This window comes from Callospermophilus lateralis, chromosome 12, assembly GCF_048772815.1.
Source record: "Callospermophilus lateralis isolate mCalLat2 chromosome 12, mCalLat2.hap1, whole genome shotgun sequence".
Classification (NCBI taxonomy): domain Eukaryota; kingdom Metazoa; phylum Chordata; class Mammalia; order Rodentia; family Sciuridae; genus Callospermophilus; species Callospermophilus lateralis.
The window spans coordinates 27401884-27421855 of NC_135316.1; the positions used below are offsets into that span (position 1 = coordinate 27401884).

Below are 19972 nucleotides of genomic sequence, written 5' to 3' on the forward strand. Positions count from 1 at the left end.
ACAGGGTCTCACTGAATTGCTTAGCACCTTATTTTTGCTGAGGCTGGCTTTGAACTTTCGATCCTCTGGTCTCAGCCTCCCAAGCCACTGAGATTATAGGCACGCGCCACAGTGCCCGGCTCCTTTTTTACTCTTAATGGTAATCTGGATCCTTCTCTTCCTCCATGTTTTTGATAGTAAAATTTATCATATAAATAACAATTTAAAAATGATATTATTCATAAAATACTAATTACAAATTTTTATAGAAAGTTCAAAATGTTTTGCTTTTATAAGATATTTAATGTAGTTGTTACAATCATTAGTCTTATTGTCAAATAGTTATAAACAAAATAAAATAAAACAAAAAGGCAAATAGAATTACTTTGTTGAAATAGAAAAAATTTCCCCTTGGTACTAGGGATTAAAACTGAGGTCACTTTACTATTGAGCTATATCCCAGTCTTTATTTTTTATTTTGAGGTAGGGTCTCACTAAATTGTCTCAAACTTGTGATTCTCCTGTCTCAGCCTCCCCAACTGCTGGGATTACAAGAGTGCTGAAATAGAGTTTTTAAGGAGGTTTATTCCAACACGGTAAAAATTCAGAGCAGCAAAAGGTCTGTTCTATCCAAGTGGATTCTGTCCTAGATAAATCTTGCCATGGCAGATCTTTCTATAACATTTTAGTCTGGACTCAAAGTGAGGGTTCCTTCAAGGTTCTTTTTGTACTATGAAGGGTATAGTGTTGTACATTCAGTTCTGTACTAAATCTCCATTAGAAAAAGCATATAAAGATTTTCCTCTAGAGACCTAGGTCAAAAGGTCTCTCTGATCTCCTATGGGTTTTTTTTTTTTTAATTTTTTTTAGTTGTAGTTAGACACAATACCTTTCTTTTGATTATTTATTTTTATGTGGCACTTAGAATTGAACCTAGTGCCTTGCTACTGTTGAGCCACAACCCCATCCCCTCCTAAGGTTCTTTTTAAAATGGTGGTACATGACACTGATTTAAGATGATAAGCTACCAAGTGCCTATTATGTGATCAGTGTTGTTCTGGGAAAATAGTGGTAAATGATAGATAATGTATTTGCTCCCGCTGAACTTACATTCTAATAGGCTAGAGAAAATAAACAAGTAAACGAAGTCATTTCAGATAACCTCAAGTGCTATGACTAAAATAAATAAAAGCAGGGTAACTGGATTGAGAGATTGCTGAGGAGGGGTTACTGTTAGACTGATTTATTCCAGGTATTTTTCCTGAGGGGATGACATTGGGGCTGAGATATGAATGATTAAAAACTATTAAAGGAGTGGGTAAAGGAAGAAAATGTTTCTGGTGGAAATAGGGGTGTTATGTTAGACAAACAAAAAAGATGATGAAGTTGTTATATGGAAGTTATAAAAGATTCAGGAGGGTATCTATTTGTAAATACAAATTCTGAATGATTTAGAAAGTACTGCCAAATTGACTACTTAAATTTGTGTTGGTTGTTATTTTCAATTTCAGGCTGAAAATGAAGTATGTAGAGTTTAATCTTTGGAATAAGATACAAAATCAAAAAGAATAAATTCTACTGAGGGTTTTTATATTATTTAGTAATAACTCTAGCAGATATATTTAACATGATAAAATTATAAAACACCATCATATTAAGAATATAGCCTTTCCTACCCAAAAGGACCACCTAAGGAACAATTTATAACTGTAAATAGACTTGTCTCTAATCTATTGTTTAGAGAAGCTGCATTTATTTTTTTTATTTTTATTATTATTTTTTTTTTTAATTAATTTTTATTGTAGGTTGTTCAAAACATTACATAGTTTTTGATATATCATAATTCACACTTTGATTCAAGTGGGATATGAACTCCCATTTTTACCCCATATACAGATTGCAGAATCACATCAGTTGCACATTGATTTACATATTGCCATTCTGGAGTCTGTTGTATTCTGCTGCCTTTCCCATCCTCCGCTATCCCCCCTCCCCCCTCCCCTCCCCTCTTCTCTCTCTACCCCCTCTACTGTACTTCATTTCTCCCCCTTATATTTTCCCTCCTTTCCCCTCACTTCCTCTTGTATGTAATTTTGTATACCCCTGAGGGTCTCCTTCCATTTACATGCAATTTCCCTTCTCTCTCCCTTTCCCTCCCACCTCTCATCCCTGTTTAATGTTAATCTTCTTCTCATGCTCTTCTTCCCTACTCTGTTCTTAGTAACTCTCCTTATATCAAAGAAGACATTTGGCATTTGTTTTTAAGGGATTGGCTAGCTTCACTTAGCATAATCTGCTCTAATGCCATCCATTTCCCTCCAAATTCTATGATTTTGTCATTTCTTAATGCAGAGTAATACTCCATTGTGTATAAATGCCACATTTTTTTTATCCATTCGTCTATTGAAGGGCATCTAGGTTGGTTCCACAGTCTTGCTATTGTGAATTGTGCTGCTATGAACATGGATGTAGCAGTGTCCCTATAGTGTGCTCTTTTTAGGTCTTTAGGGAATAGACCGAGTAGTGGAATAGCTGGATCAAATGGTGTTTCCATTCCGAGCTTTCCAAGAAATCTCCATACTGGAGAAGCTGCATTTAAACCCTGGCACTCATCCCACATAAGCAGATGAACCATCTATCAAGGTAAAGATTAAATGGTTAACTACTACTAGCTTTGATCACTGTCAGCTACGTTTATTATTACCTGACAGAGAAAAATTCATGCAGATTGCTATTATTTTATGAGTTCTTGGGATAAAGAAGTAAGCAATACACTTGCAATGTAGTTTTTAGATGTGGATATTAATAAAATGTATATGTAACCACAAAATACAAAAATAACAAACTGAGACAGTTTGTATTTTAGGACAATATCATGGGACTTTGCATTAATACATTTCATTATTTTCACATTTGCTGTTCAAATCACTTTGTTACATTTATTGTGTGTGTGTGTTTTGGTACTAAGGATTGGATCCAGGGTGCTTAACCACTGAACAACATCCCCAGACCTTTTTTATATTTTATTTAGAGACAGGGATCTGAGTTGCTAAGTGTCTTGCTAAGTTGCTGAGGCAGGCTTTGAACTCACAACCGATTTGCCTGCCTCAGCCTCCCAAACCACTGGGATTATAGGCACACACTACTGCGCCCAGCTTCCATTTATGTTTTGAGTATTAAAGTAGTTCTTATGACTTTTTTGGCATTTATGGTGTGGAACACGTAAGTAAAATTTACGGGGGAAGCATTCAGATATATTATATAACCCCTGTTCTTTTTTTTTTTTTTTAAAGAGAGAGAGACAGAATTTTTATTTATTTTTTAGTTTTCGGCGGACACAACATCTTTGTTTGTATGTGGTGCTGAGGATCGAACCCGGGCCGCACGCATGCCAGGCGAGCACGCTACTGCTTGAGCCACATCCCCAGTTCCCCCTGTTCTTTATGCTTTTCTGATCTGAAATGAACTGTTTCTTTCAAAAACATTTCAAATATAAGATGCTAATTTACTAATTTACTAATATAAGGATTATGGAAGTGAGATCACTATTCAAGTAACTAATATGAATGTAATTTTCTTCTCAATGCTTTTAAAAAAAAAACCCTGACATACATATCATACTCTATGAGTTATCAAGCTTAGTGTTTCATTTCTATGATCAGCAAAAAGAACCTTTTACAGGCTTACAAGATTGACTTTCATAATTTTAAACTTCAAAAAAAAATCAGTCATGTATCCTAACATATTATTTTCTTAATTATGAGCTGATCCTGAGATTTTTCAAACATTTAGGGAGAAACCAGCAATGTTCAGAAACTGTTCTATAACTGTATTAAACTGTTATGTAAAAAAAGGTTTTTGAAAAATCTTAAAGTGGGTATGAGCAGATGCAGAAGCTATACACTAAGGAAAGATGGTGTACTGAAAAGGCACACTAACATTGCTGTGTGAACACGGAAACAACATACCCTCCACTGCCTTTTTTTTTTTTTCCTCAGTTTAATGTTTAGTACCTCTTTTATCTATAGGTGGCCTCCTCTTCCCACCAAAACATTTGTAAAGTGCATCAAAACTGTGGTCTTGAATCTAATGTATGAAATATGATATATCAAGAGCTTTGTAATGTTTTGAACAACCAATAAAAAACAAAAAAGAAATAAAAAACAATAAACTGTGGTCTTAGTTAAGTATGGCAGAAATATCTGGGGCTCTGCCAAGTCCACTTTATAATATTACCTCTAATTTTATTAGTCTGTGGATATAAGATTTCGCTCCCTAAGCCTGTCTTTCTCAGGAATAAAACCAGAAAGCTCACCCAAGTCTAGGGAAATTAATGGTATGTGCAAATTCTAACAGGTTAATTAACCTAAAAGAATCTCACCTTTATGCATTATGATCTTTCCATATGAATTACCTCTACCTGAATAATGACAAAAATCTGTTTCTTGTCCCTGAAGCCCTGAGATAACTAGAAAGTAATGGTACTGGTATTTCAGGTTCAGCTTGTGCAAACACATCTTTTTCCTTAGACTCAACTTAAATAACTCCCTTTAATATTAGATATTGCAAAAGAGTATTTTTTATCTACAGCTACCAGTTTTGGACTTCCATTCACTCCTCTTCAGCTCTTTGTTTCTTGGTATTCATCCCTACCACTCTTTTTGAAATGATTCTGTAATGCTTCCTACTGACCTACAAAATTTAAGGGGCTCTCTACTCAGTCTCTATCCTATTAAGCCACTTTTAAAAGAGTTTAGTTTAAAAAAAATTTTTTTAAAGTTGTAGTTGGACACAATACCTTCGTTTTATTTGTTTATTTTTATGTGGTGCTGAGGATTGAACCCTAAAAACAGTTTGTTTTTAAACACTCTTTTTTTTTTTTTTGTTACTCTTTTCTTTCCAAGATTTGATTACCCTCACTCTGCTTACTATTTTGTTCCTTGTCGATTTCAGCTTGAACCTGTAAATGATATTGTTCCAGGACTGGTCTTACTCCTTTTCATTGTACATTCTCTGACTTTGAGGCCACATAGTCTCATGATTTAATTACCACCTCTATGAAAATGTTTCCCAGTCCTGGCTGAATTCTTGGTGAATCTCCAGTCAGTCAACTACATTTGTTTCTCTATAGGGATGTCCTACTAGTTTATCAAGCTTAACATTTCCAAGTTCAGAGTTAAGATCTTTCTCAACCAAGTGTTTCTCTGAATTCTCCTTCAAATGAGGCAGGCAGACATTGAGGAAAGAGCAGAGTTCTAAAACTGGATGCCCTGGATTCAAATTATGGCTGTAATATTGACTGCATATCAATTTGCTCATCTTTATTTTGTGTATGTCAGATACAACCAATCCTCAATCAAGTATGACTCTTCTCTTTGATCAATGAGTGCTATCATTATTCCTAGTAGGTAGTCTGGGAAAAGGATTGCCTACTAATTTTGCTTTTCCCCTCATTAATCTAAATGGAAGCCAGGTCCTACAGAAGCTATTCCATAATAACTCCTAATTGTATTTCATCCTCCCCAAAGTTGTAAACTCTACTATTTCAATAGCATAGGGAGGCTCCTTGCCTTCAATCTCATTTAATTCATTTTCCATACTGCAGCCAGAGATGGATTTTGGAAGACTGTGATTAATTCTTAATTGTTAAAATATTAACAAAAGTGTGATTAACTCTTTATTGTTAAGTCTGTAATAACTGTCTGCTGGTTTTTCCTGACAGTACAGTTCACATGAGAGATCCTACTTCTTAGGTATAAACACCTGAAAGAGGTTCACACTTTAGCTATGCTCTACAACAGCAGCAATGCTGCTACAAAAGTTTCAAATTTTGTAACACTAAAGTCCCCAAGAGAATATAAATAAATAATAATAATCACTCTTCATATTTTTTTGCTTTCTTTAGCATGAATGCAATTGAATTCAAAGATAAACTTATGTCTGTCTAGTATTTCCTTTCCTCCTTACTTTTTGAGTATTATTTTTTTTTTTTACCTGTAGTTCTGAGTAAAAGCCATAATATCCGAAATTCTTGGTTCTTTCCATTTAGTCTACTCATATAAGTATATTCAACCCTTGGAGGAATTCTAGGCTGCTTTTAGGATAAATTTTATTCACACTGCTTCTTTAGCAATATCTATATTTGCTAGTATTTGCTCACACTGATTTTCTAATGAAACAAATATTTTCACAACCACATCTCTTACATATATTTTTGAATACATTCACATATTCTTCAAGTAGTTAAACAGTATGGTTTTCTCTATAGCGTTCTATTAAATTTAACTTCTACCACTTTGAAAGAATGAATTCTGTAATAAGATTACTACCTTTTTGGGGGGAACTGGGGCTGTAGCTCAGTGGTAGAGGACTTGCCTCGCATGTGTGAGGCTCTGGGTTCAATCATCAGTAAAAATAAAATAAAAATAAATAAATAAAGTTATTATGTCCATCTACAACTAAAATTATATATATATATATATATATATATATATTTTACTACCTTTTTTATATGAATAGTACAGTGAAACTTCATATATCCAGAGGTATATTTCATGTAACTTCAATCCACTGGAATTTCTTAAGCTTTCTTTCTTAAGCTGCAAACCCAGGAGTACAAAAATCTTTTCAGCATTTAGAATGGTTGTCATAAAGGGCATGTAATAAAATTTGTGTAAAAAATTTTCTCAGTCAGTCTATAATCTTGAAGCAGTGTTGACCAAAAGAAATATAAGTTTTCTAAGTAGTTATACTACAGAGGAAGGATTCCAAGTTCAAAGCCAGCCCCAGCAATTTAGCAAGGCCATAAGCAACTTAGTGAGACCCTGTCTCTAAATAAAAAATTAAAAAATAAAGGACTGGGGATGTGGCTCAGTGGTTAAGTGCCCCCATAAGCCCCAGTACCATTCCCTCTGAAAAAAAAAAAAAAAAGAAAGAAAAGAAAGTAAAACAAACAAAAGGGTGAAACTAATTAATTCAGATTATTATTTCATCAAATATTAATATAAAAAAAGAATATTTTACATTTCTTTCCTCCTCCTTCCAAAGTCAATATATATTGTATATTTATAGGATGTCTCAATTCAGATTTCCACTGGAAAAACTTAAATCTTTATTTAGATTTTATAAAATTTACAATTGAAAAAGTAGATTCACATACCCAACTTGTTTCATACTAAGTTTCCCAATAACTAAAGTAAATGTCAGTGTTTCAATTTAAATTTTAAATTAATTAAAAAATTAAAAACTCAACTCTTTCAGCCATACTAGCTTCATTTAAAAGGCTCTGTGCATTTAAAGCTGTTGGCTAATCTCAAGCAGGTTTGCACTCTGGCTCCTGGCAGTTAAGCTTAATATTTGTGTAAGTTTTGTGTTTGTACACCAATTATGCTTACTGAATTTGCCATTATAATATTGCTCTTATAATAGTTGATTTTATTATTACTGTAAAATAATGTTTTTCTGGAAACACTAGAAAGTTGGAGGCAGAACTTAACTATTTGGAGACATTGAGACATTGGATTTCTTTTGTGACCTACACCAGAGCAGGGCTGGGATGTAGCTCAGTGGCAAAGTGTTTGCCTCACATTCGCAAAGCCCTGGGTTTGGTACCCCCTAACTCCTGTTCCAACCCCCCCCCCCAACCCCAAAAACCCAAAACCAAAAAAAACAAAACAAAAAAGCCCCAAACCACCTGATACTTACACAAACCAGAAGAGCCTGAAATGAAAGTATTAAGCAGAGAGACTATAATTTTTTTTTGAAGAGTGATATAAACTCCAAATAAATAAAATTAAGTCTCTTAGGTCTGGCAAGGCTCTATGTTAGAGAAGCACAGCATTATCATCTGGCCCTGCCTGACCACTCTGCAGTGCCAAAGAACATGCTGAGATTTCTGCACCTGGTCCTGTTTTAGGGGGCAACATCGTGCTTCACTGAGTTTATGTTTCTTGGTTAAATATGAAAGTTCTGTGTCTATTTTTCAATCCTTCCCTTGTCCCACCTCTGTGTGTGTGCATAAGAGGCATTTTAGTTTCTTCCTATCTGTAGCCCAATCTTAAGTAACACAACTACTTACATTTCTGAGAAATGAGACTGAAGAGAGGTATTTCTTTTCTTTTTTTTTCTTTCTTTTTTTTTTTTTTGTGGTGCTGGGGATTGAACCCAGGGCCTTGTACAGGCAAGGCAAGCACTCTACCAACTGAGCTATATCCCCAGCCCTGAAGAGAGGTATTTCTTGAACATTATAGTTGTGTGATAAAGGTACATTGCTAAAAAAGTGCTTCTAATTGGTTAGGGTAAGATTATACAGGCAGGAAAAAAAATATAGGAGTCTACATTCAGATTGCTTTGCATTACAGTTACACATAAAATTGAAATTCATTGTGATATATTCGTGTGTGCACACAGCATAATTTGGTCAGAATGCAGTTCCTACCCTTTCCTATTTCTTCTCCCTCCCCCTCAATCCCCTTTAAACTACTTCAGTGTTCTCCTATTTTCGTGAGATTTCTTTTGTTAAAATTCCTTATGCATATGAGAGAAAATATTCATTTTCTTGACTATCTGAAAATGGCTTATTTCACACATCATGATGTTCTCCAGTTCTACCCATTCACTGGCAAATAATATAATTTAATTATTCTTTATGGTGGAGGCAATCTCCATTCTGTATGTATACTAGATTTTCTTTATTTATCTATTAAGGGAGACACCTAGGCTGGTTCTATAAGTTGGCTACTATAAATTGAGCTGTTGTATATATTAGTATGCATGTAACACTATAGTATGCTAATTTATGTCTTTTGGATAAATACCAACAAGTGGAATGGCTAGGTCATATGGTCAGTCCATTCCTAGTCATTTGAGGAATTTCTATACTGCTTTCCAAAGTAGTTGTACAAATTTGCAGTACTATCAACAATGTACCTTTTCCCCCCTATCCTCTCCAGTGGGATGACTTCAAATTAAAATGCTTCTGTACAACAAAGGAAACAATTAAAAAGAGTGTGAAGAGAGCATCCAAAGAATGAGAGATCTTTGCACTTCCTTCTCATATAGGGCATTAATATCCAGAATACATTACAGAATTCAACACTGAAAAAAAAACCAACCCAAATCAATAAAGGGGAAAATGAACTAAAACAGACCTTTCCCAAAAGAAGAAATACAAATGGCCAACAAATACATGAAAAAACATTCAACATTCTTAGCAGTCAGAGAAATGCAAATCAAAACTACATTAATATTTCATCTCACTCCAGTCAGAGTGGCAACCATAATTTTGATTATTTTAGAAATGAAAAATTATTGTACAAGTATCAAGTGCTTTATGAAAATCTAAAATAACTAGCAGCTATTTACTTACCTTAAAAAACTCCTTTTTCTCAATCATCTCATTGCCATCTGCATCTAGCATTTTAAAAGCAACATGAAACCCAGTATGAGGTTCTGCAATGAAGTAAAAATGAGTAATTATGTAAATGTTGGTGAAATGCAAGCTATTTGCAGTTAATGCTCAAATCTGAAACAAGCCACCTGAGACTATATGAGTAAGTGCTTAAACTGAGAAAACAATGTACTCTTTCTCAATTTTCAAAGGTGGATATTTGGTGTGAAGGCTTTGCCCCTGCTTTGTCTAGCACTTTTTTCATGGGAGCTTCTGCTCCATAGCTCTGCCCTTCAATGCAAAATTAACTGAGAACTTTATTTCGTTAGCTTATTTATTTATTAAGGATTTATTTATCTACTTATCTATTTGTTTATTATTATTTACTTATTTATTATAAGAACTTTATTTCTTATATTCTTATATTTTCTTGGCTATATTACTAATGATGATTACTTCTCTTTCTCAAGAGTAGTTTTAAAAAAATCTTTTAACTTTGTAATCCTTTCAAACTCAAAGAAATATTGTAAAGATAGTAGAAGAGTCCTCACAGATTTGCCACCCAGCTTTTTCTAAAGCCAACATCTCACATAACCATAGCACATTTATCAAGATAAAGAAATTAATATTGATATGCCATATGAAATAAACTAAAGACTTTACTTGAATTTCATGTTGCCCCATTCCCCACACTTATGATACTTTTCTACTCTAGGATCAAATACCATGCTGCATGTGGTTGTCATTTGTCCTTACTCTTCTCTATCTGTAGAAGTTTCTCATTCTTTCTTTGTTCTCTATGACCTTCACACTTTTGAAGAGTACTGGTCAGGAATTTTGTATGTAATGTCAGGTGAGGGTTTTTAATGTTCACAAGTGAAAGTTAACTATGACTTGTGTGTTCAACAAGGCTTCTATTTAGGAAATAAAGTTCTGGGATGCCATGGTGCACGGGAGGTAGAAGGAATAATCTAATATAGTGTTTAAATTTTGTAGATATAGAAGCTAAAGTTAATGCACCAGTATTTTTTAATGATTAAGACATAAATGTCAAACTTCAAAAATACTGTTTGGTAAGAAGAGAGAATTCACAAGATTGCTGTACAAATTATGGGATACTTACTAGTGAGGATTGTAAGCAAGAAAAGATACTCAGTATACGAAATTAGCCCTGAAAGAAAGTAAAAACATACTAAGAAATACATTTTAGATGGCTTAATAGTATCCTCATGGAGGTGTTAATAATGAAACTTCACCCAAGTAAAAAACAACAACAACAACAAGACTCCCATAATTTTTACTTTAACTCTCCTAGACATAGAGGAAAATTTTTATAATAGAGTTGAAATACAGTCCTCCTGCTTGGAAAGGGGGGGGAAAGACCTGTTTTATCAAGTTACTAGTACAGAGGATGTGAGAACTGTCAAGCAGTGCTCAATTAAACACTATTTCTGAGTATGTCTATGATGGTGTTTCTGGTTGATATCAGCATATGATTAAATTGGTAGATTCAGTACAGTAGCCTGCCCTCCCAGATATGGGTGGGCATTATTTAATCTGTTCAACAAAAAAACAGAGGAAGAAGGAATTCAACTTTTTCTCTCCTAAGCTCAGACTGAGGTTTACACTATAAATTCCCCTGATTCTCAGATCTCTTGGCTTGGACTAAGCTACACATCCAGCTGTCTCAGGATGACTCTATTTTTTCCCCTTTAGAGGTAGGTGTTGACTGGCCTAAGTCAATCACTGATTCTTGTAATGCAGAAACAGGTAAGTAGCTCTGGCCCAAGCTAGCGAGCAGGGTACGTCAGCCTGGTGCCAGGGCCTAGTTTCGGCACAGGCCATGATCTAAGATGGGTCACTCAGAGGTAGGATTTCTGTTGAGAATGCTAGATCACTGACTTATGTAAGAAAGTTCCTAAACTTGGGAATGTTGAGGAGATGAAAAGAGTACCTGAAAACTGCCACAAAGCCAGCATTTCAAAAAGGAGAATGTAGTCATTTTTTATTGGCAGGCCTGAATAAGGTTTTCACATTTGTCCTATAGTTTCCAGCATTATAGGAAATTTTGATGATTACATGTCCTCCATAAAATTTTACACATTTCTCAAACTTCTCTATTTCCTACAAACTGACACTTAGATCCAGAGGTATGCTGAGATTCAGTTTTTTTTTTAATATATTTTTTTAGTTGCCAATGGATCTTTTATTTTATTTATTTATATGCGGCGCCGAGGATCAAACCCAGGGCCTCACACATGCCAGGCAAGTGCTCTACCCCTAAGCCACAGCTCCTGAGATTCAGGTTTGATTTTTTTTTTTTTTTTTTTTTTGAACTGGGGACTGAACTCAGGAGCACTTTACCACCAAGCTACCTACAATCCTTTTTGACTCTAAGAGAAGGTCTTGTTAAGTTGCTCAGGGGCTTGATACATTGCTAAGCCTGGTCTTGAACTTGTGATCCTTCTGACTCACCCTTGGGAGTTGCTGGGATTATAGCCTGCGCTACCATACCCAGTAAGAATTCTTTTTGGCAACAATTCTTCAGAGATGATAATTTATATTTCCATTAAGAGACCAAAACACAGAAAATGCTATATACCACTAATATGTACTGTGTTAATCAGTTTTTCATTGCTTTAAGCAAAATATCTTAGAAGAAGCAAAGTTTGTGTTGATTCATTGTTTCAGAGGTCCATGGTCAGGTCAGCCTACTTCATTGCTTTGGGTCCAAGCTAAAGCAGAACATCATGGCAGAAGGGTATGGGGGAAGAAAGCTGCTCATCTCATGGTATCCAGAAAGCAGAAAAAGGTAGGAGCCAGGGGTACAAGATATAATCTCTAGGAGAATACCCAAAATATAATCTCTAGGAGAATACCCACAGAGACCCACTTCTTCAGCTATGCTCCACCTCCCTATAGTTCCCACTCACTTAGTCTGTTCAAATTAGGATTAGAGTACAGATCTCATAATCATCTAATCATTTTACTTCTGAACACTCCTGCATTAACACAAATCATGTTCTGATAGTAACAGTTAGCAGTTAAGAAAAAATGTGAAATCATTTCCAGATTTAGATAATCATAGATACTGTAGAGGAACTAATTTTTAAGGTAATCTTTGAATGATCCAATTGAGGAGAGAAGATGGGTTAAAAAGGTTTTTTTGTTGAGATGAGGTCTCACAAATGTTGCAGTGACTGTATGACCAATGTAATTCTGCAACCTGTACAATCAGAAAAATGAGAAATTATACCCCATTTGATTCAAATGTTTGAATTATCAAGATCATTGTACTGTCATGTGTAACTAATTAAAAAAAAAAAAAAAAGAAAAGCTAGTCTTTTTAACAAATGGAGCTGAGAAAACTGGAGATTTTTTTTCTCTCTCTTACCCTGCACAAAAGTCAAATCAAAATGGATCAAAGACTTAGGAATTAAACCAGAAACCTTGCAATTAGAAGAAAACATAGAGTGCTGGCATTGACTTCCTTAACGAGAAACTCAAGAAAACTCAAGAAATAAAACCAACAATAAATAAGTGGGATGCCATCAGACTAAAAAGCTTCTGTATAGCAAAGGAAACAAGAGTGTGAAGAGACAGCATACAGCATGGTACAAAATTATATCAAGAATATATATCAAAGATTAATATCAAGAATAAACTCAAAACCTTTAATACTTAAAAAAACATGTAATGAATAAATAAGCAAAAAGAATGAAACAGACATTTCTCAAAAGACAGAGATGGCCAAAAAATATATGAAAAAAATGTTCAACATCTCAAGCAATCAGGGAAATATAAATCAAAACTACACTCAGTTCATCTCATTCAAGTTAGAGCAGCAATAACCAAGAACACAAATAATAATAATATGCTGGTGAGGATGTGGGGGAAAAGGTAAACTCATACATTGTTAGTGGAACTGTAGACTAGTACCACCACTCTGGAAAGCAATATGGAAATTCCTCACAAAACCAGGAATGGGTCAGGCACAGTGGAGCATGCCTATAGTTCCGGTTAATTTGGGAGAATGAGTAGGAGGATGGCAAATTCGAGGCCAATCTCGGCAACTTAGGGAGACCCTGTCTCAAGAAACAAAAACTAGGAATGGAAACACCATATGATCCAGCCATCCCATTCCTTGGTATTTATCAATAAGAACTAAAATCTCCATAGTATGTGTTACAAACCATCTCAATGTTTATAGCAGCACAATTCACATAAGCCAAATTACGGATCAGTCCAAATGCCCATCAATAAATAAAAGGATTAATAAACTTGTATATATACATAATGGAGTTTTACTCAGCCATAAGGAAGAATGAAATTATGGCATTTTCTGGAAAATGGATAAAAACAGAGAATATTATATAAAGTCAGTCTATGAAATTGTTGAAATGAAACTATTATGTATACCTATAACGCTCTAATAAAAAAATATAGATACACACATACATACAAGTGTTTTGGGGTTGGGGATGTATCTCAGTGCTATAGTGATAGAATACCTGCTTAATTAGCATGTAATTTGATCCCCAGCATCCCAAAAAGAAAAAGTTGTCAAAAGGAAGTGTTTTGATAAAAAATAAAAATCAGATGATGATAATCCATGTTTTATTATGATGTTATAAACAGGTGATGCATTACTTCCAAAATTTACTAAAACATTACTGCTAAATGGATTTGATTTTGTTGATAATACCAATTAATCCTAACCTGGGAAAAATCTATATAAATTACTGAAAACCTTTAATTGAAAACTATTAAAATTAAATTTAGTCCTTATGGTTTCATTACACAGAACCCCTAACTAAAATTGTATTCTGAAAATAGAATAGTTTACAGTTAGCATATAGTTAGTTTTAGATGAGTATCCATTATTTTCTAGAGAACATTTAGGCAAGATACTGGGCAACCGGGAATATAAAAGTGACTGCATAAATTTTTTGCCTCTGAGAATTTATGATTTAATTAGCAAAGATTAGTATAACAAAATGCAAAAATGAGAAAGAGCACAAACTCTAGTAGATTTGGATATCAGTTTCAAAGACTAGGGTAGCTACTGAGTAGGAAGGTGTTTAATGGGTGATGGGAGTATGGATGGTGTTCCATATAAAAGTGACAGGCAGCACAAAAAGGCACTACCAGTATTTAGGAAGGTTAAGGCACAGGAGAGGGCTGCATGGGTATTTCTTTTCTGAGTAAAGGGTGATTCTAAAGTCTCTTAATCACTTACCTCATGTTATGTTTTGGATATGGAATAGCCCTCAAAAGCTCATGTATTAGGCAACAAGCAATGTTTAGAGGCGAAATTCTTAGATTGTGAGGACTGTAACCTCATCCATCAGTGGACTAATCCATTTGATGGATTAATAATCTGAATGGACTACCTAGTGATAATTGTAGGTAGGTAGGGCATGGCTAGAGGAAGTAGGTTACTGGGTGTGTGGCCTTAGGGACTATATCTGTCCTTGGTCTCTTCCTCTCTTGCTTTCTGTACTTTTGAGCCACCATGAAAAGTTGAGCAGCTTTTCTCCACCATTCCCTTCTGCTATCAATTTTATGCCTGTTAACAGTCAACCATGGATTGAGACCTCTGAAACCAGGAGCCAAAATAAATCTTTCCTTCTCTAAGTTGTTCTCGCTTTGTATTTTGTTCAGAGATGAAAAGCTGACTAACATACCTCAAATACTTTTTTCTTAAAATGATTTCAACTTTGTTTTTATTTTATGAACGTTTCTTGAAAATAATTTTTAATAGAATTTCTAAAATCTTATTGTATTTACATAGTGTTTTATACAATAACTACATCCAGTTCTAATATTCTGCCATTAGATGAAAATTATCATAATGCTCTCCTTGTCCTTCCTTCCTTCAGGAAAAAAAACATCAAATAATTATAAAACAAATGATTGTTTATATTTCTTTCCATAGAAATTACTCAAGCTTTCATAACCAGTAAATATCTTTCTTAAAATCTCAAAACATTGTCAGAAAAGTCATGAAATAATACCTCAAAGCCATAGCTTTAGAATTTTGGATTTAAAGAATGTGCTACAAATCTACTTTGAAGTGCCAAATTAATAAGAACTTCCTAGAGCAAAGCCTTACAAAATCTTTAGCAACAGAGATTTAAAAGGTACTACATATTTTAGTTTACAAATTCACTAACAAAAGGTTATGGTCCAGTAAATATTAAGTCTTACAAAAAAACAATAGAAATTATTTGTAAAGTGCTAGACACATGGTAAGAAAACTAAGACTAACTTGCCCAAGGTTACATAGGTAATAATGCTGAGAATACAAATCAGGCTTAAAGCTCATCTACTTAATCATATTTTTTAGGGCTATGTATCAGATATTACTAATATTTAAAATACCTTATTAAATTGCTGACTCTAAAACACCTACCTAGTCTTCATCATTACATCCCAGACTAAATCCCAGTAAATTCCTATTGTAAACAATTTAGGAGTCAAACTCTTACAGTATATAGTGATACTCTGGTGCTAGGATTGTAAAAATGATTAGTTTTTGAAAGAAAATAATACATGTAGAATATAATTGTATTCTATGTAGTTCACTAAATAATGATGCACTGAAGAATAAAAGAAATGGCTATTTATCAACAAGAACTGTAATTAATTGTCTTAAGTATGGAGTTTTACATTTTGTCATTGTTTTCTTTCTCTACAGAGCACTATGTGATATTTTCATTTTAAAACTGTTGATTTGAGAACATGGTAAATCTTTGAAATAGCTGTAAAAATTGTCTACATTCAATAAAGACTTATGAACCATTGATTTAGAAATTATTTTGTTTCTTAACTCTTCATTCCTTCTTCAGACAACAGGAGAGACTGTTACCTGTTATTGCTTTATCATTAACCTTAGGTGAACACCTTTTCTATACTTGTGAAATAAAGAGAGGTTGTGTTAATCAGCATTTAGCCACCGTGACTGAAATGCCTGACAAAAACAACTTAGAGGAGGAAAGATTTATTTTGGCTCATGGTTTCAGAGGATTCTATCCATAGTCAGCTAACTTCAAGGCAGAAATATTGTGACAGAATGGCATGGTGAAAGAAAGCTGCTCAGGGCACAGCAAAGGGGAAGAAAGGGATTGACGGGGAAAGGGGGAGAGGAAAGAAAGGAAGGATGAGAGGGTAGGGATAGGCCAAAGAGAACACAAACCCTTCATGTTAAGTCCCCAGTGACCAACTTCCTCCTACTAGATCCTACCTCCCAGTAGACCATTCAGCTATCAATGGATCAATCCACTTGATTATCAAATGAATTAATCGACTGATGAGTTCAGAGCCTTTATAATGCAATCACTGCCTAAAAGCCCCATCTCTGAACATTTGTGCATTGGGGACTATACTTTCAACACACAAGCTTTTGGGAAGACATTCCAGATCCAAACCATAACAGGGGTCTTTAGATAAGAAGTAACATTATAGCTGGGCATGGTGGTAAACCCCTGTAATCCCAGTGGCTAGGGAGGCTGAGGCAGGAGGACTGCGAGCTCAAAGCCAGCCTCAGCAACTTAATGAGGCTCTAGGTAACTCAGTGAGACCCTGCCTCTAAATAAAATATGAAAAAAAAAAATGGGGATGTGGCTCAGTGGTTAAGTGTCCTGGGATTCACTCCCCAGGACCAAAAAAAAAAAAAAAAAGGCAAATGATAATCAAGTCTCATCATCAAAACCAAACCAACATTCCTTCAGATTTCTGCTCCACACCAACACCTACCCTCCAACTCCTCTGCTCATAGGTCTCTCAAGGGGTCTGTATTTAATTTTTTTTTTTTAACATCCCCACTCACTTTCTCAAAATCCTGAAATATGGCTTCAGATACCATTCCCTTACTGATCTGTATTTGCTAACAGGTTAAGCACTTCCAGCTGCTATATCCAATGGGCAGTTCGCTGTCCTAGCTTATTCAACTTCATTAATTTACTTGATATTTACTTATTTGACAGCTCCTTCTTTAATATGTTCTCCTCTTGGCCTCTGTGGTAAAATTCTCCTGGTTCTCTTCTACTTCTTGGATCTCCTAGCTCTGGTTTCTTTCATTAGCACTTTTTCGCTATCTATTCCCTTATATGTTGGTGCACCTCTGAGGACTTCTCATCTTCTTTAGACTCATGTCTTATTCTTACTTCTCTTATTCCACCTCATTCATCTCCTCTCTCCAGTTTTTAATTAACAATGATGTTTTAATAATTTACCTTAAATTGTTCAAAGAATGAGAATAACTTTTTCATTTGGTTTTATTTTTAAATTAATTTTTAATTTTATTTATTTATACATACATACATATATATATTTGTAGTTGTTGATGGACTTTTAACACCTGTTAAATAACATGGTACAAATCTCATACCTTAGTTCTCTAATAATACGTAAGTTAAATTATACATGCAACCAAAAACTTAACAGCAAATTAAAATTACCTTTATCACCAAGGTCTCTAAAAAAAGTTGATCCACAATTAGCTGTACGGATTCCTGCCAGTACCTCCTCGATATCCTATAAATACATATATTAAAATCTTCCAATTTGATTTATAAAAGTTCACAATCTTTTAAAAAAATATATTTTTAGTTGTAGGTGGACAGAATACCTTTATTTTATTTTTATGTGGTGCTGAGAATTGAACCCAGTGCCTCATGCACGCTAGGCAAGCCCTCTATCATTGAGCCACAACCCCAGCCCCAAAAGTTCACTATCTTACCAAAAACAAACAACACTTCCCCTCCTTCTCCTTACCTTTTTTGCCAGCTTCTTGACTAAAGTTTTACCTGGAGCAAAGAAGAAACAGTATTTAGTACTCAAAGTAAAGTTACTCAAGTTGGTAAACTCAACTGGCATTAATGATTCACAAGACAAACAACTGAATGCTTCTAAAAAGTTTGCAATTTTTAGTCAATATCCTTAAATCAAAATTATGAGCTAAAGAAGTCTAGTCTAAGTATAAACACAAAGATGCTATAGTTTTTTTTTACAAGTTAATTCCTTAACCATCCTATTTCATACATATAAAATCTTCTTTTGACTTATCTTAGTTGTCTGCATCAAGCATTAATCCTTTTTTTTAAAGTATTTTTTTTAGTTGTAGATGGACATACTACCTTTATTTTATTTTTATGTGGTGCTGAGGATCAAACCCAGTGCCTTCCACTTGTGAGGTAAACACTCTACCACTGAGCTATGACCCCAGCCCCTCAGACATTAATTTTTGCCACACATAATTTCTTTCTTCACATGATTATTAAATCAATCTCTTTTTGCTTTCATCGATTAAAAAAGAAAAATCACACTTATGTTTTAGAAAGCTGCCTTTTTGGAAACCTGAAAAATCCTTTATGCTAATACCTTGCCAGTCAAATTTAAAAGGCTAGCCAACATGACTGTCCATGCTGAGGTGATATTATTTTTCACAATTTCCTATTGGATAACAGAGATTTCTTTCACGTTTTTAGCCACTTTTTTTCCCCCTCTGCCTACAACTTTTTTTTTTTTTTTTCTTCCCACAGTTCTGGTGATTGAGCCCAGGGCATCAGGCAAGCCAGGTAAGTATGCTATTACTAAGATACATCCCCACCCCATAAAGCACTATAATTCCAAAATAACTACATTGTTTCTTTTACACATATAGAACAGTATTAAAAATTTTGTCTTTTACAGAAGTCATGGGCATCACAAACTTCACCTCTTGTTCTCAAAATTATTGTTATTATTGTTATTGGGTACTGGAGATTGAACTCAGGGGCAAGTGCTCTACCACTGAGCACAACCTTAGCCCTTAACTTTTTTTTTTTTTTAATTTTTATTTTTTTGGTACTAGGGATTGAACTCAGGGGCACTTGACCACTGAGCCACATCTCTAGCCCTGTTTTGTATTTTATTTAGAAACAGGGTCTCACTGAGTTGCTTAATACCTCATTTTTGCTGAGGCTGGCTTTGAACTCAAGATCCTCCTGTCTCAGCCTCCTGAGCCACTGGGATTATAGGTGTGCACAACTGTACCCAGAGATTTTGTTCTCAAAATTATTATACAATTACAAGATCTGTAAAAATTCAGGTGATAAGTTAAAAAAATGAGTGCTTTTAGATGTGCCTTTTCTGTAGTTTCAGTTGCTTATACTTTTCTGTAGTTTTGGTTGCTTAACTCAAGACTATAAATTACTAGGGATGAATTCTATTACAATTGTTGTTCATTACCTGTTAAGATTTTGTTTTTACATTCATCAAAACACTAGTTGTGAACATAACTATATAATTTTTAGAAATATCTATGACCATGTTTGTGAGCTAAGGTGTTAACTATTTTAGGACACTTTTTATTAACTGTTAAACTATTATGTGCCAGCCAATGACAACTCTAATTTCTTTTTTTATTAATTTAAAAAAACTTACATGACAGTGGAATGCCTTACAATTCATATTACACAAATAGAGTACAAATTTTCATATCTCTGGTTGTATACAAAGTATATTCACACCAATTCATGTCTTCATATATGTACTTTGGATAATGATGACCATCACATTCCACCATCATTTCTAACTCCATGCCCCCTCCCTTCCCCTCTG

At 34.4% G+C, this 19972-nt stretch overlaps 1 protein-coding gene across 3 annotated transcripts in view; it reads right to left on the reverse strand.

The window, feature by feature from the left end:
- Micu2 (mitochondrial calcium uptake 2) overlaps positions 1 to 19972 on the reverse strand; it is a 106261-nt gene that overhangs the window by 30845 nt on the left and 55444 nt on the right. Inside the window, exons 3-6 of one of the 3 annotated variants that reach the window (XM_076872488.2) lie at positions 18146 to 18177; positions 17830 to 17905; positions 10491 to 10538; positions 9347 to 9390 (exon numbers count right to left, since the gene is read on the reverse strand). In XM_076872488.2, the coding sequence (XP_076728603.1) occupies positions 9347 to 9390; positions 10491 to 10538; positions 17830 to 17905; positions 18146 to 18177 (200 nt within the window). Of the gene's footprint in view, positions 1 to 9346; positions 9430 to 10490; positions 10539 to 17829; positions 17906 to 18145; positions 18178 to 19972 lie in introns of all 3 variants that reach the window. The other 2 variants (XM_076872487.2, XM_076872489.2) reach the window with 2 other exon arrangements.